This window comes from Anomaloglossus baeobatrachus, chromosome 1, assembly GCF_048569485.1.
Source record: "Anomaloglossus baeobatrachus isolate aAnoBae1 chromosome 1, aAnoBae1.hap1, whole genome shotgun sequence".
In the NCBI taxonomy this organism is placed as follows: Eukaryota; Metazoa; Chordata; class Amphibia; order Anura; family Aromobatidae; genus Anomaloglossus; species Anomaloglossus baeobatrachus.
In genome coordinates, this window is record NC_134353.1 from 711,811,652 (window position 1) to 711,830,577 (window position 18,926).

Here is an 18,926-nt window from a genome sequence, read left to right on the forward strand (position 1 = left end):
ATCAATTGGATTCATGTCTAGTCTCTGGCTGTTCCACTCCAAAACTTTGATTTTATTCTGGCAACGCCATTGTTTTGTTGATCTGGAGATATGCTCAGGGTTGTTGTCGTACTGAAAAGTGCCATTTTTCTTTAGCTTTTTAGCTGAGGCCTTAAGGTTTTGTTGAAAAAGTGACCAATATTTCTAATGCGGGCGTCACACGGTACGATATATCGGGCGATATGTCGGCGGGGTCACGTCGCAAGTGACGCACATCCAGCATCATTTGATATATATCCTAGCGTGTGACAGCTACGAGCGACGGTGAACGAGCAAAAATACTCACCTTATCGTTGCTCGTTGACACGTCGCTCATTTTCAAAAAGTCGTTTCTTCTTCTGTGCGCCGGTTGTTCATCGTTCCCGAGGCACCACACATCGCTCCGTGTGACGCCCCGGGAACGATGAACACAGCTTACCTGCGTCCCGCCGGCAATGCGGAAGGAAGGAGGTGGGCGGGATGTTTACGTCCCGCTCATCTTCGCCCCTCCTCTGCTATTGGCCAGCTGCTGTGTGACGTCGCTGTGACGCAGAACGTCCCTCCCCTTCAGGAAGAGGATGTTCGCCGTCCACAACGAGGTCGTCCGGGAGGTAAGTGTGTGTGACAGGGGGTTAACGACTCTTTGCGCCACGGGCAACTAATTGCCCGTGACGCACAAATGACGGGGGCGGGTACGATCGCTCGTGCAATTACACGATAGATCGTCCCGTGTGACTCCCGTGTGACTCCCGCATCAACTGTTCATAAATCCCTCCACCTTGATTAAAGCCATTGTTCCAACTACCGAAAAATAGTCCAAAAGCAAATGCTGCCCCCACCATGCTTCACAGAGGGTATGGTGTTCTTATGGCGATGTGAAATGTTGGCTTTGTGCGAAACATACTGTTTGGAATTATGTCTGAAAAGTTCAACCTTAGTCTCATCAGACAATAACACGTTTTCCCACATGCTTAAAGTTTTTTTGGGGTTTTTTTGGAGCAATTTGATTTGTATTCTAATCATGGTACCTTTTCATCTTTCTTTTAGCTGATTTACTCTTTTCTGCCTTTCTGCTCTCTGCGTCTTCTATCCCCTCTTCTCCTTGCCTTATCTACTTTCCCCTTTCCCTCTGTTATGGATATGGTTGTTATAAATGATATTTGAATGGTAATCTTTACATTAAAGAGTCAAGACAGAATCCGCTTCTGGTATTCGACATAGATACTATTTTATGTCTTGTTATACTTTTTCAAAATCAATAAAGTTTACGTTCTAAAAAACCAAAAATTGGTATTTTTAGAAAAACATAGTCGGGCGTGGATTTTTTTTCTTTGTTAAAAAAGGCTTCTGCCTTGCCACACTACCACTTCATGCCAGACATAAAGATTATGTCTACAATTTAACACATCCCCAATTATAAGAGGGGGTTCACACTTATACAATTGCATTATTTTAGCTTTGTTATTTTTATTCTCCCTCTCAAAATGATTCAGTTTGTTTCTCAGTGAAGATTGTGGGTGACATTAAAAAGTAGAAAAAGTTGTGAAATGATTCTTCTTGGTATTAGTATTTTTTTTGCATGACAAACCCCAGACATTTTAACAGAGGTGTGTAAACTTTTTCTATTCACTGTATATATGAGGAGTCATGCACAGATCTTACGTTTTAGTGGCCAACACATAGAGTAAAGCCACGTGGGTCACCAGAATGAAGATCTCAGCAAGTAGCTGCTGCTCTCATGTCTGTGTCGTCTTTCGCTCTACTTCTGCAGACTTTGTCGTCTTCGCTCTTGGTTTGTAGTTTGTTGTGTAGTCGTAGCACCCTTGCATCTGGTGCCGCATAAATATAGAGTGAGAATTATAAGTAAACGCTAGTCTTTTATCCCCCATTGTCTCCCTCTCCCTCCTCCCACACCCCTTCCTCCCACGCCAGCTCGATCAAGATGTTTGGGTGGCTTACTAATTAGGCACAATCTAACTAACCCGCAAACGATCAGGAGAGCCAGCTAGATAATGCGTTGTATATGGGGCTCAAGTAGACAGTGGAGAGCTGCAGGAATCAGTGACACAGGATTAGACGAACATATATGATCTAGTTGGCAAGTGTGGTCCTGTATTGCAAAATGACAATTGTGTTCATTTACATGAAATAGGGAAATCTCTTGTATGATAAAATAAATGCTTGTTCGTTATTCTCCAGCACTGAATGGGTTTACTATTGCACAAACCATATGACATGAACCGAAAGGACAAGTTCTGTGTTTTTCACTGCACAGTGGTTGCATTCTGTGATGTTGTCTCCTGGGCCTTGGGTACTCTGCAGAAGTCATCATGTCACATGGGACTTGCCATTACTTGTGCCATTGTTTTATAGGCTACACAAATCGGTTATTTACTGTATACCAAGTGTATACATACCATATATACCGTACTTATCTAACTGCTTACCTTCTCTGACTTGTAGGGAATCTGGCGGATACCAGTGGATGAGATAGATCGCCCTGGCAGCTTCGCTTCTCATATGAACCGTTCCATTGTTTTACTTTTGCACGTTTTGGCTCAACTCAAAGACTCTAACACGCTGCTGAAGATCTCGTGTATGCTACAGAGGACCCCTGATCAGGGGAAGTAAGTACCACTCTAACTATTCAGGAGACACCTTTTCCATACTGTTTTCCATTCAGATGTGCGCACTCACCAGTTTTATTTCAGATACGTAACATATGCATATACCACCTTGTAATCTATTCAGATGTTCACTCCATGATACATACTTTAGGAAAGGTTAAAATTGGGTGCAGGGTGCGAGTCTACGCACAGCTCTGATACTCATATGTGTCATTTTTATAGAATGCCCTAAAATATTGAGACTATCAGAACATATCTTGGTTTTATAATTTCCCCTTTAGCTTATCATTATGGTTGGGAAATGTTCCCAGATGCAATCAGCTGTATCTTGTTTTTTAACCCAGTGCTTTCACAGAGGGGAATGTCTCCTTAAATGTTCAGCTGTGATTGAACCATAAATCTTCATTAAACTCTTCACCATCCTGTAAGCGGATCGCATAGGATATCGCACTTATTTTTAGTTCGTAGGGTCTATCGGACTCGGGAGTTTGTATTTAAAATAGGGGGAAGCCTTGATTCGTGCTGTTGGAAGTGTGGAGTGGCGGATGCGGACCGATACATCTTATGTGGAACTGCCCACGTTTACGGCAATACTGGACAGGTGTGCTAGATCTTATAGACTCGGTGTTTGAATGTTGGGTTGACCGAAGCTCTCTGACATTTATTCCTGGGTATACTGGGGAACTTCCGATACAGGAGAGTCATAAGATAGCTATAGCACGTATACTGTATCAGGCACTGAAGACCATAGCAGCCTACTAGAAAAATGCTTTAACCCTGAGGGTCAGAGAATTAATTGATAATGATAATAATATTCTTAGACTGGAGAAATTTGAAAAGAAAGGCATACAAGAAATTTGAGGACCTTTGGGCCCTTTGGCAGGATACACCAAATTTGGATGGGTTAGGCCTATTCTAGTTTGCCATTATGGAACATGGATTCAAGATGGGAAATAAAAGAAGTATGCATTTCAAGACTCTGTATAGAATGCAGACGAAGGGTTGCTATCAAAAGGACTATAAATAACAGTCAGGACAGTCAGACTCTATACCTTGTCTTGGTATAAAGGCTATCGTATAAATAGTAGAATATATGTTTTGGTTACTAGTAATTTTCTAATTTAGGGGAGGGAGGGGATAATTTGTTCATGTACAGGTATATTTTCACCCTCATTTGTATATGAAAACAAAAATTGTTCAATAAAAAAATGATCTGATTCCAAATTCTTCACCATCCTACAGGCCGGGTAGGTGGAGGTATTTTGAACTTTTTGATCAATTACGATTTTCTAGCGCGTCGTACACCAGTGTTTAAAAAAAAAATGTTTGCACCATGGTTATTGAAAGCTGCAGCCGTTGCAAACCATTATGGAGACCTAGGTTTAATTAAGTGGTCACCCACCGTCACATAAGTTTATACATCGATAAAAAGAACTATTATTAAAAATACTTCATCTCTGCTAGTCCTCTCGATGAGAAGCTGCTGCCTAGCAGTTATCGATATTCATTAGCTCCAGCTAGCACCACTCACACTTTTGTGACATTGGCAGCTTTTTGGTGCAAAAGTAGAAAACTGTCAATCTTTGATAGGCCAAAGCCACACTGCATGAAAATTGGAGCGAGTGGTATGCGATGTTTTATCGCATTTCACTCGGACCAATATTAGACTATTTCCCAGCACCCATAAGCGATTATTTTCTCACCCTTAATCAGACCGAGAAAACAATCGCAGCATGCTGCAATTGTAATGCGAGTCTTGTTTCTCTCGCACCCATTCAAGTCTATGGGGTGAGAGAAAAATCGCACTGCTCTCGCGTTACACTGGTGTACCGCGAGTGCAGGGCGAGAATGGCAATAGCCAGCAACGGAGGAGAGAGGAAGATAAATCGCCCCTCCGCAGAGCCGGCCCGCCCCCTGCAGCTGAGGTCTGATCGCATGATGACAGCCAGCGTGAGCCGAGTGTCATGCGAGGATCGCAGTAGATCCCCGTGTGGCGCCGGCCATACGGTGGGACTGGCCCGAGCTGCAGATTGCCCACCCCACCTCTTTTTGACAACATTGTGCAAAGGCCAAAGTCAATTAATAGGAGGAGGCGGGCTAGATAACTTTTTCATGAATATTGAGGACTACACAGCAGAAGCTCATCGTTGATAAAACTATTAGAGCTGCAGCTTATAAGACCATGTTTTTAATCAAAATTACAGTACATTCACATGTACATGCATGGACTGGGATTTTCTCCAAAAACTGTGCTGGTCCTAACCTGCACCATCAGCTTTTATGTGCTTATGAAGCTGTTTGTCAGGGCTCATTCATTTGTCCTTTTGTAATGTATGATTTCCATTTGTGATGTTCATAGATAGAACTTGTACCTATGATAGTCTATGAGGCTGCACACATGTCCAATTTTTTTGAATGACCAAATGGTCCATGAAAAATCATGGAGATATGTCCGCAATTGATTTGAATGTCAGATCAAAATTTGCAATGTAAAGCCTGCTTTACACCTTACAATTTCGCATACGATATCGTATGCGATGTGACACGCCCCCATCGTTTGTGCGGCACGTTCAATTTGTTGACCGTGTCGCACAAACGATTATTTCCCGTCACACATACTTACCTCCCATACGACCTCGATGTGGGCGGTGAACATCCACTTCCTGGAGTGGGAGGGACGTTCGGCGTCACCGCGACGTCACGTGGCAGCCGGCCAATAGAAGCGGAGGGGCGGAGATGAGTGGGACGTAAATATCCCGCAAACCTCCTTCCTTCCGCATTGCCGACGGGAGCCGCGGGACGCAGGTAAGCTGCAGTTCATCGTTCCCGGGGTGTCACACACTGCGATGTGTGGTGCCTCGGGAACATTGAAAAACCTGATGTTCAATTTTTAGTAATTTTTAGTTTTAACGTGCAATCGCACGGAGGTTTCACACGCTACAATGCAACTAACGATGCCGGATGTGCGTCACTTACGACGTGACCCCGCCGACACATCGTTGGATAAATTGTAGCGTGTAAAGCCCACTTGCGTCTATGGGTCCATCTGAGTGCTGTCTGTCTTTCACGGACTGATAGACATGAGAAACCCAGATCAAAAACATTGATGAAACTCAACGCTTCTTTTCTCATGCGTGAAATAAACAGATGTCTGAATGAGGCCCAAAGGTCTGGAGACCTGCAGCCCGGCTGGGAATGGACTAAACAATATAATGTATGAATCTACCCTTATAATGATGATCTATGTCCCTATATCATGCTACCCTCAAGCCCGGCAACAGACTTTTATTAAGTTGATCATGTACAAAGCAAAACTTGAACGGTGTGTATATATATATATATATATATATATATATATATATATATATATATATATATATATATATAGTCATAAGTTAAATGATCATTTCATTCTTTGTTTATGAATGCTGGCAAAGAAGACATTTCCCCAATCTGGTATTTTTACTTTACTAGTAACCACTACGTATGGAATAGTATGGCGTAGTGGTGACATGTTCATTATTCATTTTATCTATGCAAAAAGAAATCCGTGGTACAATATATAACAACTTCATACAAATGTTATATGCTTGCACTCAGCAAAACTCCTTTTGTTTGCAGGAAGTATTTGCGGGATGTGGATCGGCAGGTTCTGGCACAGCGAGCTTTTGTTCTTACCGTAAAAGTGTTGGAGGACATGCTGAGTGACTTGTCTGGGGTAAGGAGAGAGAAAGTGCTGTTTTTTGTCTTCTGGTCCTCTATGTGGCGTTCTATGCTCTGCTAACAAGGCTGCTTAGTCACATCATTGTATGCTTATTGGTTAGCTCTGCTCCAGAAGGATGAAAGCTTTCTCTCTAGTTTAAGCCAAACTATAAAGCCGGCCATACACATTATATGACGTCGGTCGAACAATGCTTCAGCTAATTCTACCAGCAGCCATCTCAGCTGACCGTCCTATACACAGGCGTGCTCGTTGGGGCAAGCGCTCCTGTGTTCTCTATGAGAAAGCCGCTAGTCCACAGGTTAGTCAGTGGCTTATATCCTGGAGAACAATGCAGCTGGTAGTCTGAAACCGTATATTTGTGGTCAACGTCTTCCCCCGACGATCAGTCAGCCAGCGCCACCATACACATTAGACTGTCAGCCAAACTCAGAGTTATCGCCTAGTTTAGCTGACATTGGTCTGATGTGTATGGAGGCCTTACATTATGGTGGTTCACCCATATTTTTTATTTTCTAGATCGATATTATATTGAGAAACAAAGTTTCTCTCAAATACCTTATGTTGGCAATAGTGCCTGTGAGAGGCGCTATTGCAGACTGCTGTTCCCCATGCCTGACCTCAGGGCTCCATGACCTTGGGGAACCGGTGACGTCAAGTTCCTAACACTGCGGCCGGCCATAGTGTCAGTTAGTGATGTGCTGTGCGCGGTGTTTCACCGCTTGTCACAGCTCATCAGCTCCCTCCCTTACAGCAAAGCGCTACAATCAGGAGACACTCTGGTCTATGACAAGTGGTGAAACATCGCTCACAGTCCAGTGACTCGGGAAGACTGGGGCCGGCCGCCGGGATGTGACGTGTCCGGAACTTGACGTGACGTCTCCAGATCCCCGAGGTCACAGAGATCGGGGGTCACGGAGCGGGGAACAGCGGTCTGCAATAGCGCCTCTCTCAGACACTATTGCCAACATAAGGTATTTGAGAGAAACATTTTTTCTCAATATAATATCGATCTAGAAAATAAAAAATATGGGTGAACCACCCCTTTAATGTTTGAGCCGTTAAAGATAGCAATCATCAGAAAATGACCTATTATTTAATTTAGGTTTGTGTTACAATTATTGTTAGTCTTTTTTTTTTTGTTTTGGGTTTTTTATCATCACAATCTGTGCTTTAAAACAAATTAATAAAAAAATAGAATTTTTTCACACTGGCCACTGGGGCATTTTTGAAGACTTGGGCTTTAATTAAATACCAGCAATGTTTTTGCCGGTTTTGATGCGGTGGTATGTAGGAGTTAGATGCTCCTTATTCATTAAGAGGTGTTATGCCAGAACACTTCTGGTGTAGAGAGTGCCACAGTCCGTCATGATTTAGACGAGCTGTGGTGTAACGCACCTCCACACCCCCCATCACGCCCCAGCGCCAACCATTTTGGCGGAGTTGGAAGAAACTGGTGTGAAAATGCTAAAATTCTCAAAATATTGACACAGCTCTGAATTCTGCAAAAAAATTGCCACTTTTCAAAGCAATGTACTTCAGAATTCTGGTGAAATTGCTGTGATGAATCTGTGCCAAACGTCCTATCCGTTCAGTAAGAGGTTACACTAAGGCTCCTTATTATCAGAGAAGCATTACAGTAACAATAGGCTATGTTCATAGCTGACCCCGCTCCCCTTCCCTTCATTGACCTTTGCACACACTCATTAGATTCCTCAATACAAAAGATTGGTTCATTGTGGCTAATGTAAATATCTGTTTTACTGAAGTACGGTAAGTAACTGAGTATAAAAAAGCTCCAGTGTGAAAATTGCAAGATTACTGATATACTTTTGTCCTTCTTTGTGTCCAATCATTATAAATCCTAGAATTGAGGCTACTTATTAGCCATATATTTGTTTTGCAACTGCTTTCAAGACATTATTGGCATATCACTAGGATTGCCCTGGGCATTAGGGTAAAGTTAAAGGGAATCTGTCACTAGGTTATTGCCACCTAATCTGAGAGCAGCATAACGTAGGTGCAGAGATCCTGATTCCAGCAGTGTATCACTTACTGGGCTGCCTAGTGTAGTTATTATAAAATCACTGATTAATCAGCAATAGATTATCATTAGAGGACTACTTTGTGTGCTGCCAGGTAGTCCAGCATATTCATGAGCTCTGTATAACTGCTAGATCTGCAACAGAAATAACATGGATTATATGAAAATGGCAGAAAACAGCTCAGTAAGTGACACATCGCTGGAATCATGGTCTCTGTCTGTACATTATGCTGCTCTCAGATGAGGTGTCAAAAACCTGGTGACAGATTCCCTTTAAGAGGAGCTGACACAACATGAAGTGGCATTGGTCATTCCTAACACTCATGCCACTAAATTTTAGTGGTCGGTGGAATTACAGCAATCAGACTTTTAGTAATTGGATAGAAAGGAGAGGAATCAGAAAAGTTACCTACAGTTTTTCTTCTAAGATGTTCCTGATAAGTTGCATAAAGTGCGCTTGCGTGTGCCATCTTTAACCCAAAACGACCCATGACGTACTGGGTAAGTCATGGATCGTGTGCCGTTAAGCCCTGCCGCGGGCAGGCGGCGGCGATCCGCGCACATGTGTGCCTGCTAGCCGCGGGTAGAATCGCTAGCAGCGATATGTATATGCGCGCCGCCATGACAGTCAACTTACGCCGCCCCCACCGGAAGTCACGTGACATGATCACGTGACTTTCGGTGGTTGCCATGGTAGCACAGGGTCATGTGATGACGCCTGTAGCTAACATGACTCACTTCCTCTCAATGCCGGAATACAGCCGGCATTGAAAGTAAAGCACCAAATCTGCAGTTCTCAGCTCTGTAGCTGAGATCTGCAGATAGTGCAGAGCGATCGGATTGCTGATTGCTATAGCCCCCTAGGGCGACTAGTAAAATAAAAAAAAGTAAAAAAAAAAGTTTTAAAAAATTTAAAAAAAAAATAAAAAAAGCCTAAAAGTTCAAATCACCCCCCTTTCCCCCCCATTGAAAATTAAAGGGTTAAAAAAAAAATAAAAAATATACACATATTTGGTATCGCCGCGTTCAGAAATGCCCGATCTATCAAAATATAAAATCAATTAATCTGATCAGTAAATGGCGTAGCGGCAAAAAAATTCCAAACGGCAAAATTATGTTTTTTGGTCGTCGCAAATTTTGCGCAAAATGCAATAACAGGCGATCAAAACGTAGCATCTGCGCAAAAATGGTACCGTTAAAAATGTCAGGTCGAGACGCAAAAAATAAGCCATCAATGAGCTTCAGATCCCGAAAAATGAGAACGCTACGGGTTTTGGAAAATGGCGCAAAACGTGATCCACTTTTTTTGGACAAGTTTGTGAATTTTTGTTAACCCCTTAGACACAAGTAAACCTATACATGTTTGGTGTCTACAAACTCGCACTGACCTGAGGCATCACATAGATACATCAGTTTTACCATATAGTGAACACCGTGAATAAAATATCCCAAAAAGTATTGTACGATCACACTTTTTTTGCAATTTTTCCGCACTTGGAATTTTTTTGCCGTTTTCCAGTACACTATATGGTAAAACGTATGGTTTCATTTAAAAGTACAACTCGTCCCGCAAAAAACAAGCCCTTACATGGCAAGATTGATGGAAAAATAAAAAAGTTACGGCTCTCGGAAGAAGGGGAGCAAAAAACAAAAACGCAAAAACGGAAAGTGCCTGGGGGCTAAAGGGGTTAAAGGAATGTAGTCTGAGAATGACTTGAGGCTCTCCTACACATGGCGTCTGCTTTTATATTTTCTGCTTAAAGATTCTAAAAAAGTATATGTAAAGTGCATGTATTGGTAACTTTATATAGCATAAAGCTGCATTTTGAATTAATGACGTAAGTCTGATGTAGTTTACTGCTGATATTACTATTACAGTAAGTTGTAGCTAACTATTAAGTGTCTTTCCCCAGGATCCCAAAAGTCCGGACCCCAGCCCGTTGTTGGCGGCTTCCATGACAACAGACGTCACTGGCCGGCCTACATCAGATGACCGGAAAGATGTAGCACCCAAAAAGAAATTGGTTCTAGGTGAAGGGGTGGTATCAGGAACCTCTGAGAATGGGGGAAAAGAGACAGTACAAGGGTCTGCTCCTCAGGTAATGGAAACTGGAGACATCAGGATTGTGAAAGAGACTGGAAAGCCTCAGTCTTCAGAACCAATGGACCATGATGGACATTCCTGCCACCCTGAGAAACGTTTGGACCAGCATCGCAAAGATTCAGCTAGGATCCTTAAGGATAAGGGGCTGGAGGGTCCAGAATTATCACTAGAAGAACTGAGCATTAGTTCTAAACATCATCTGCCTGCAGGTAGCAGAGGCATCGGGCAGCACACACCTCAACCGATGGAGGACACGCCACACCGAGCCAGCCGCAAGAGGAAGCTCTTGGATGACACCGAGAGCAGCAAAAACTTGCTCCTTGAGGCATATCGTGTGTGGCAGCAGGGACAAAAAGTCACCACCTATGATTTGGCCAGTATTGAAAAGATCATGAGTAAGACCTACATGCTGATCAAACAGGTGAGAGTGAATACTTTATATTATGGTGCTAGAGGAAGAGATCAGACCGTACAGACCGAATGCTCATAGATAGGAGTTATGTGCGCCATTATTCTGAACACCAATTTTCCACATTTGCACACGATATTGGAGCAAAACTATTTTGCTCACATTTTGGATATTGAAAATGTGATTGCTCCTATAGGAAGAAAACCATAGTGTAAGATTCCCATAATCACGGTAGTATAGAAATACGCAGCAGATAGCCGTCAGGTGAGAATCTTATTGGTTGCTCCGAACACCCGGGCTTCATTTTTATCCATAAGGTGCAATGAGGGAGAGTCAAAAGAATGGAAAATGTGGGAAAAATGTTCAGAAATCAGTGTTCCTTATTGCAACTGGAAAGCAGTGGTCCTTTTTAGCTTCATAAATCTGTTAATGGTTTTGTAATGATAAATCTCATATTGGTTATTTTCTAATTCTGCTAAATGCTTTAACACTAAAAGTCCCAGAGAGGGGTCATTTAACTTTTCTACCATTGGAACCCTATAGAGCTCAAAATTTCTGGGACTTCTAGTGTTAATGTCATTGCTGGTGGCTGTAGTTGGCATAGTAGGCAGTCACTTAGAATGGGCACCTGTGGGGGTTGGAGACCATAGTGAGCACATTCCTCCTTTTTGTGGCCTAGGAGCGATATCAGGCCCAAAGGGGTTTTACAATTCTGGGTGCCGAAACTATAGCTGCAGATAGTAAACAGATCTCCCAGGGGCTACGACGTATGCAGGTATTACTGTACCCAAACAAGAAGGTAGCCCTGGGGACCGCTGGTTAATTGACGCTGAGTGCCACGTAGCCCATGGGGCCTAAACGCAACCCATCACCTGTGTAGCCTTATTATATTATATTTTGGCATAATATCCACAGAATAATTTTTCATACATATGTCTGACGATAGGCAACAAGAATGACTGAATAATCTTTACTATAAAACAACAAGACTAAATATTTAGTTTTAATTAGGTTATTTTTCGCTCACAAACCTGTTCTTGTCTTTTTTGTAGATCTAGATAATTTTCTCCATACTTATGTATATATAAAATGCATATAGTTGCTTCCATCCTTGCTCGTTACATTGGAAAAACCATGTGTGCCATGCGATTCTGTAGCTTTTGATGTCAGATTCTCTTTATTGCCAAATCTAGTTACAGCAATGAACCTATCCGTGTTACCCAGGCGTATCATATAAAAACATCAATGGCCAAAATATCACCCGCCCCAATGTGGCCAATGTCTGCATGATTCTGTTATAAAAGCTTGCGACCATTGGACTAAACGGAAATATCCTGCAACAATTCGGATCTGATTTTAATACACACTGCCTAACACTTTAGTTTCTTTGCTCATTTATCGCTTATTCGTCCTCAATTATCCAACTTCTCCCACTCATATTTATGTCGTTTTAGCTATCCTGCAGTGGTAATTGTGGCTCCATAGCAAAACTCTGAGTATTATACTATTATTCTTGCTATTTGTTGTTTTGTTGACACTCGTTGGAGCGGCCTAAATCTAACAGTAGAAAAGAACACTTCTTGCTTTCCTACCACTGAAAAATACTTTTCCAAGAGTGAAATACACATAAAACCTGCCATAATGTTTGTTTTTTTCCCTCAGAGCTTTTTAACTAAATTATAATAATCTGATAATGACCAAGAGCTATACATTTATATTGTTTGGCCCTCACCCTTGTAAATTTACAACACTTGGTTAAAGCTCCTGCAATCTAGCAGGAGAAGGTCCTGTCTTCAGTTGTCAGACACAGTCGAGACCCTGAGGAGCAGATAGAAGTGGTTTATTACTGCCTTTGTACTGTATTTCACCAGCTACATAGCACTCTACGAGCACTGCCAATGCTTCTGTAGGACTTGATGATCACACGAACGTGAGATCTCTGCCCGGCCTAGCAGAAGACACACCGAGAGCAGTCTTCTCCCTGTAACTGGGTGTTCTATAGATGCCATAGTTACAGTGGAAAAAATGAGCACTAGAGGGACAAAGTATGTGGGGGTAAAAAAGAAAAGAATATAAATATATATATATATATATATATATATATATATATATATATATATATATATATGTAGAAGAAAAAAATATTAATATTAAAACTACCCTGGTGATGTAGAGATATGGAGGGGATAATGTTACTAAGATATGACTTATTCCAAAGTGTTAGACGTATATAAGGAGGGTTGTACGAAAAAATAAAGTGCATTGTATATACTGACCCAACAGTGACATAACAAGGTCCCAATACAGTTTCATTTAGTAAAGATGAGGAAACTTTGGAGGTTCGGTTCGCGGGCAGCAAACGAACCAAACCTACATGTCTGAACCTTGCGAACAGGTTCAGAAACCCTGATTGGGCAGTTTGAGTCTCCACCCACATGCAGCAAGTGATAAGCAGATCACTTTCGGGGGATGGTGGGCTGGCATTTTTTTTTAGGTGGTTGCACACTACATGTGATCACGCTGCTGCCCCCCTCCCCCAGTGTGCGCCGTTGAAACACTGCAAGCAGCTCGCACAGTACTGAGCACTGAACGTATCTGAGCACAGCGTTGCTTGTGCTAGTTAAGTTCGAATGTAAAGTGTTCGAACTCCAAGAACTGTTTTTTAAGTTGGTGTTCGGTTTTAAAACCAAACTTCAGGTTCGCTCATCTCTATACTTTACTTGTGTTATATGACTTTGATGCAGGCTCACACACTGTGACCGCATCTTTCTTGGCACTTGACAGCTGATTTAATCTAGTTAAATGCCGCTGTCTATCTCTGACAGTGATGTTTAACACATGCTGACAGGAAGCAAATCACTAATCCTGCCCATCGGCGCCCCCGTCACATGATGGTGGGGTGTCGATGGGTTGTCAGCTGATGACCTGCATACCTGTCATCACAATCCACCTGTGAACGCTGGCTGAATGAATAGTGTCGTTCAAAAGTACAACTCATTCTGCAAAAAAAAAAAACCAAGTCCTCAGACATATTGCCAAAAAAATAGAATCGTTATGGCTCTTGGAAGAGAAGTAGGAAAAACCAAAAACTTAAAATTGTCCCCAGAATTGTCCCCTATAAGCTGCAGCCACCACCAATAAGCTCTTATACAGTTAGGTCCAGAAATATTTGGACAGTGACACAATTTTCGCGAGTTGGGCTCTGCATGCCACCACATTGGATTTGAAATGAAACCTCTACAACAGAATTCAAGTGCAGATTGTAACGTTTAATTTGAAGGTTTGAACAAAAATATCTGATAGAAATTGTAGGAATTGTACACATTTCTTTACAAACACTCCACATTTTAGGAGGTCAAAAGTAATTGGACAAATAAACCAAACCCAAACAAAATATTTTTATTTTCAATATTTTGTTGCGAATCCTTTGGAGGCAATCACTGCCTTAAGTCTGGAACCCATGGACATCACCAAACGCTGGGTTTCCTCCTTCTTAATGCTTTGCCAGGCCTTTACAGCCGCAGCCTTCAGGTCTTGCTTGTTTGTGGGTCTTTCCGTCTTAAGTCTGGATTTGAGCAAGTGAAATGCATGCTCAATTGGGTTAAGATCTGGTGATTGACTTGGCTATTGCATAATGTTCCACTTTTTTGCACTCATGAACTCCTGGGTAGCTTTGGCTGTATGCTTTGGTCATTGTCCATCTGTACTATGAAGCGCCGTCCGATCAACTTTGCGGCATTTGGCTGAATCTGGGCTGAAAGTATATCCCTGTACACTTCAGAATTCATCCGGCTACTCTTGTCTGCTGTTATGTCATCAATAAACACAAGTGACCCAGTGCCATTGAAAGCCATGCATGCCCATGCCATCACGTTGCCTCCACCATGTTTTACAGAGGATGTGGTGTGCCTTGGATCATGTGCCGTTCCCTTTCTTCTCCAAACTTTTTTCTTCCTATCATTCTGGTACAGGTCGATCTTTGTCTCATCTGTCCATAGAATACTTTTCCAGAACTGAGCTGGCTTCATGAGGTGTTTTTCAGCAAATTTAACTCTGGCCTGTCTATTTTTGGAATTGATGAATGGTTTGCATCTAGATGTGAACCCTTTGTATTTACTTTCATGGAGTCTTCTCTTTACTGTTGACTTAGAGACAGATACACCTACTTCACTGAGAGTGTTCTGGACTTCAGTTGATGTTGTGAACGGGTTCTTCTTCACCAAAGAAAGTATGCGGCGATCATCCACCACTGTTGTCATCCGTGGACGCCCAGGCCTTTTTGAGTTCCCAAGCTCACCAGTCAATTCCTTTTTTCTCAGAATGTACCCGACTGTTGATTTTGCTACTCCAAGCATGTCTGCTATCTCTCTGATGGATTTTTTCTTTTTTTCAGCCTCAGGATGTTCTGCTTCACCTCAATTGAGAGTTCCTTAGACCGCATGTTGTCTGGTCACAGCAACAGCTTCCAAATGCAAAGCCACACACCTGTAATCAACCCCAGACCTTTTAACTACTTCATTGATTACAGGTTAATGAGGGAGACGCCTTCAGAGTTAATTGCAGCCCTTAGAGTCCCTTGTCCAATTACTTTTGGTCCCTTGAAAAAGAGGAGGCTATGCATCACAGAGCTATGATTCCTAAACCCTTTCTGCGATTTGGATGTGAAAACTCTCATATTGCAGCTGGGAGTGTGCACTTTCAGCCCATATTATATATATATATAATTGTATTTCTGAACATGTTTTTGTAAACACCTAAAATAACAAAACTTGTGTCACTGTCCAAATATTTCTGGCCCTGACTTTATACAGCATTCTAGAATACTATATATAAGTGCCCAGGCCGATCTGCATAACATGAAAAAGGCCTTTTATTATACTAACCTGAGATGTGGTCTGGCAAAGTATTGTAGTACACGAGCGAGCGGGGGTATATTAAAAGCTGTTTTTTTATGCTATACAGAGTGGCCTGGGCACTTACCGTATTTTTCGCTTTATAAGATGCACCGGATTATAAGACGCACCCCAAATTTAGACCTAAAAAAAGGTAAAAAAAAGAAAAATGCGGTCCGTCTTATACTCCGGTGTTCTCTTACTGGAGGGGGGCAGCAGTGGTGGTGAAGCCGGGTCACAGGAGGCACGTCGGGTCAGTGGCAGCGGGGTCCGTGGTTGCAGGTGCCGTGGCGTCCGTGGTTGCAGGCGCGGTGGCGTCCTTGGTGGCAGGAGCCGTGGGGTCCGTGGTGGCAGCAGCAGCGGCGGCGGGTGAGCCGTGCAGCAGGCCGGTGCAGTGAGTTCCGCGGTCCCGGTTCAGTGGTGGCAGCGGCGGCGACTGCTCAGTGGTGGCAGCGGCGGGGACTGCTCAGTGGTGGCAGCGGCGGCGACTGCTCAGTGGTGGAGTGGATACGGTGTTTTCCCAGTGTGTCCGCGGTCCCGTTTCAAGTAATGGCGCCCGGAGCGACGCATGCGCAGATGGAGCTCTCATCCAAGGGCTCCATCTGCGCACGCGCTGACTCCCGGAGCAGCGCGTGCGCAAATGGAGCTCTCATCCAAGAGCTCCACCGGCGCCATCATTTGAAAGTGGGACCGCGGACAACTGGTAACTTGCTGCACAGCCGCCCGCCCCGCATGCACAGAGTGGCAGCCAGCAGGCTGCCCGCCCACCCTGCGTGCAAGCGGCCGGGTACCTGTGCTTGCGTGCAGTGGCAGCCAGGTACCCGTGGCTGTGTGCGGACGGCACCTGGGTGCCTGTGTGAGGGCAGCAGCCGGGTGCCTGTGTGAGGGCGGCAGCCGGTGCCGCCCGCACGGCCACCCGACTGCCGCTCGCACACAGTACCCGGCTGCCGCCCGCACACAGCCATGGGTACCTGGCTGCCACTGCACGCAAGCACAGGTACCCGGTTGCCGACCCCACACAGCACCCGGCTGCCGCCCGCACACAGCCACGGGTACCCGGCTGCCACCGCACGCAAGCACAGGTACCCGGCCGCTCGATCGCCTCAGACAGGACCCCCCCCCAGGTACCGCTATATAAGACGCACCCCCCCATTTTCCTCCCAAATTTTTGGGAGGAAAAGTGCGTCTTATAAAGCGAAAAATACGGTATATACAGTATTCGGGAATACTCTATATAAGGACTTACTGCTGGTGGCCACAGCTTATAAGGGACAAATCTGGTGACGGGTTCCCTTTATGTGTAAATCAACATGTGACAGTTGTTTTCTCCCTCCTGTGCACCAAAGATCAATTCTATTAACCCTCATGTGGACACAAGCTTTCCCTAACCTAATAGCAAGCTCAGCTCATTCCCTCCTGCAGATCAGGAGAACCTTGCAGCCGCTTAGTGGTCTCAGTGATAGGAGCACATCTACCCAATGATTTAGGATGCTGTCAGGGGGTCTCACACTGCTGACTTTACTAACTGCAGACTATAAGACGCACATACATTTTAGCAAGTCATCATCTTACTAAAAAGTGCGTTTATAATCAGAAAAATATGGTATGTGTGTGTGTGTGTGTGTGTGTGTGTGTGTGTGTGTGTGTGTGTGTGTGTGTGTGTGTGTGTGTGTTTGTATATATACAGTTAGGTCCAGAAATGTTTGGACAGTGACACAATTTTCGCGAGTTGGGCTCTGCATGCCACCACATTGGATTTGAAATGAAATCTCTACAACAGAATTCAAGTGCAGATTGTAACGTTTAATTTGAATGTTTGAACAAAAATATCTGATAGAAATTGTAGGAATTGTACACATTTCTTTACAAACACTCCACATTTTAGGAGGTCAAAAGTAATTGGACAAATAAACCAAACCCAAACAAAATATTTTTATTTTCAATATTTTGTTGCGAATTCTTTGGAGGCAATCACTGCTTTAAGTCTGGAACCCATGGACATCACCAAACGCTGGGTTTCCTCCTTCTTAATGCTTTGCCAGGCCTTTACAGCCGCAGCCTTCAGGTCTTGCTTGTTTGTGGGTCTTTCCGTCTTAAGTCTGGATTTGAGCAAGTGAAATGCATGCTCAATTGGGTTAAGATCTGGTGATTGACTTGGCCATTGCAGAATGTTCCACTTTTTTGCACTCATGAACTCCTGGGTAGCTTTGGCTGTATGCTTGGGGTCATTGTCCATCTGTACTATGAAGCGCCGTCCGATCAACTTTGCGGCATTTGGCTGAATCTGGGCTGAAAGTATATCCCGGTACACTTCAGAATTCATCCGGCTACTCTTGTCTGCTGTTATGTCATCAATAAACACAAGTGACCCAGTGCCATTGAAAGCCATGCATGCTCATGCCATCACGTTGCCTCCACCATGTTTTACAGAGGATGTGGTGTGCCTTGGATCATGTGCCGTTCCCTTTCTTCTCCAAACTTTTTTCTTCCTATCATTCTGGTACAGGTCGATCTTTGTCTCATCTGTCCATAGAATACTTTTCCAGAACTGAGCTGGCTTCATGAGGTGTTTTTCAGCAAATTTAACTCTGGCCTGTCTATTTTTGGAATTGATGAATGGTTTGCATCTAGATGTGAACCCTTTGTATTTACTTTCATGGAGTCTTCTCTTTACTGTTGACTGAGATACAGATACACCTACTTCACTGAGAGTGTTCTGGACTTCAGTTGATGTTGTGAACGGGTTCTTCTTCACCAAAGAAAGTATGCGGCGATCATCCACCACTGTTGTCATCCGTGGACGCCCAGGCCTTTTTGAGTTCCCAAGCTCACCAGTCAATTCCTTTTTTCTCAGAATGTACCCGACTGTTGATTTTGCTACTCCAAGCATGTCTGCTATCTCTCTGATGGATTTTTTCTTTTTTTCAGCCTCGGGATGTTCTGCTTCACCTCAATTGAGAGTTCCTTAGACCGCATGTTGTCTGGTCACAGCAACAGCTTCCAAATGCAAAGCCACACACCTGTAATCAACCCCAGACCTTTTAACTACTTCATTGATTACAGGTTAATGAGGGAGACGCCTTCAGAGTTAATTGCAGCCCTTAGAGTCCC

General features: G+C 43.5%; 1 protein-coding gene across 9 annotated transcripts in view; it reads left to right on the forward strand.

The window, feature by feature from the left end:
• Positions 1-18,926, forward strand: part of CABIN1 (calcineurin binding protein 1) — a 356,172-nt gene that overhangs the window by 289,824 nt on the left and 47,422 nt on the right. For all 9 annotated transcript variants that reach the window (XM_075321598.1, XM_075321591.1, XM_075321647.1 and 6 more), the window contains exons 30-32: positions 2,482-2,645; positions 6,267-6,363; positions 10,324-10,935. In XM_075321598.1, coding sequence (XP_075177713.1) covers positions 2,482-2,645; positions 6,267-6,363; positions 10,324-10,935 — 873 coding nt within the window. The remainder of the gene's footprint in view (positions 1-2,481; positions 2,646-6,266; positions 6,364-10,323; positions 10,936-18,926) is intronic.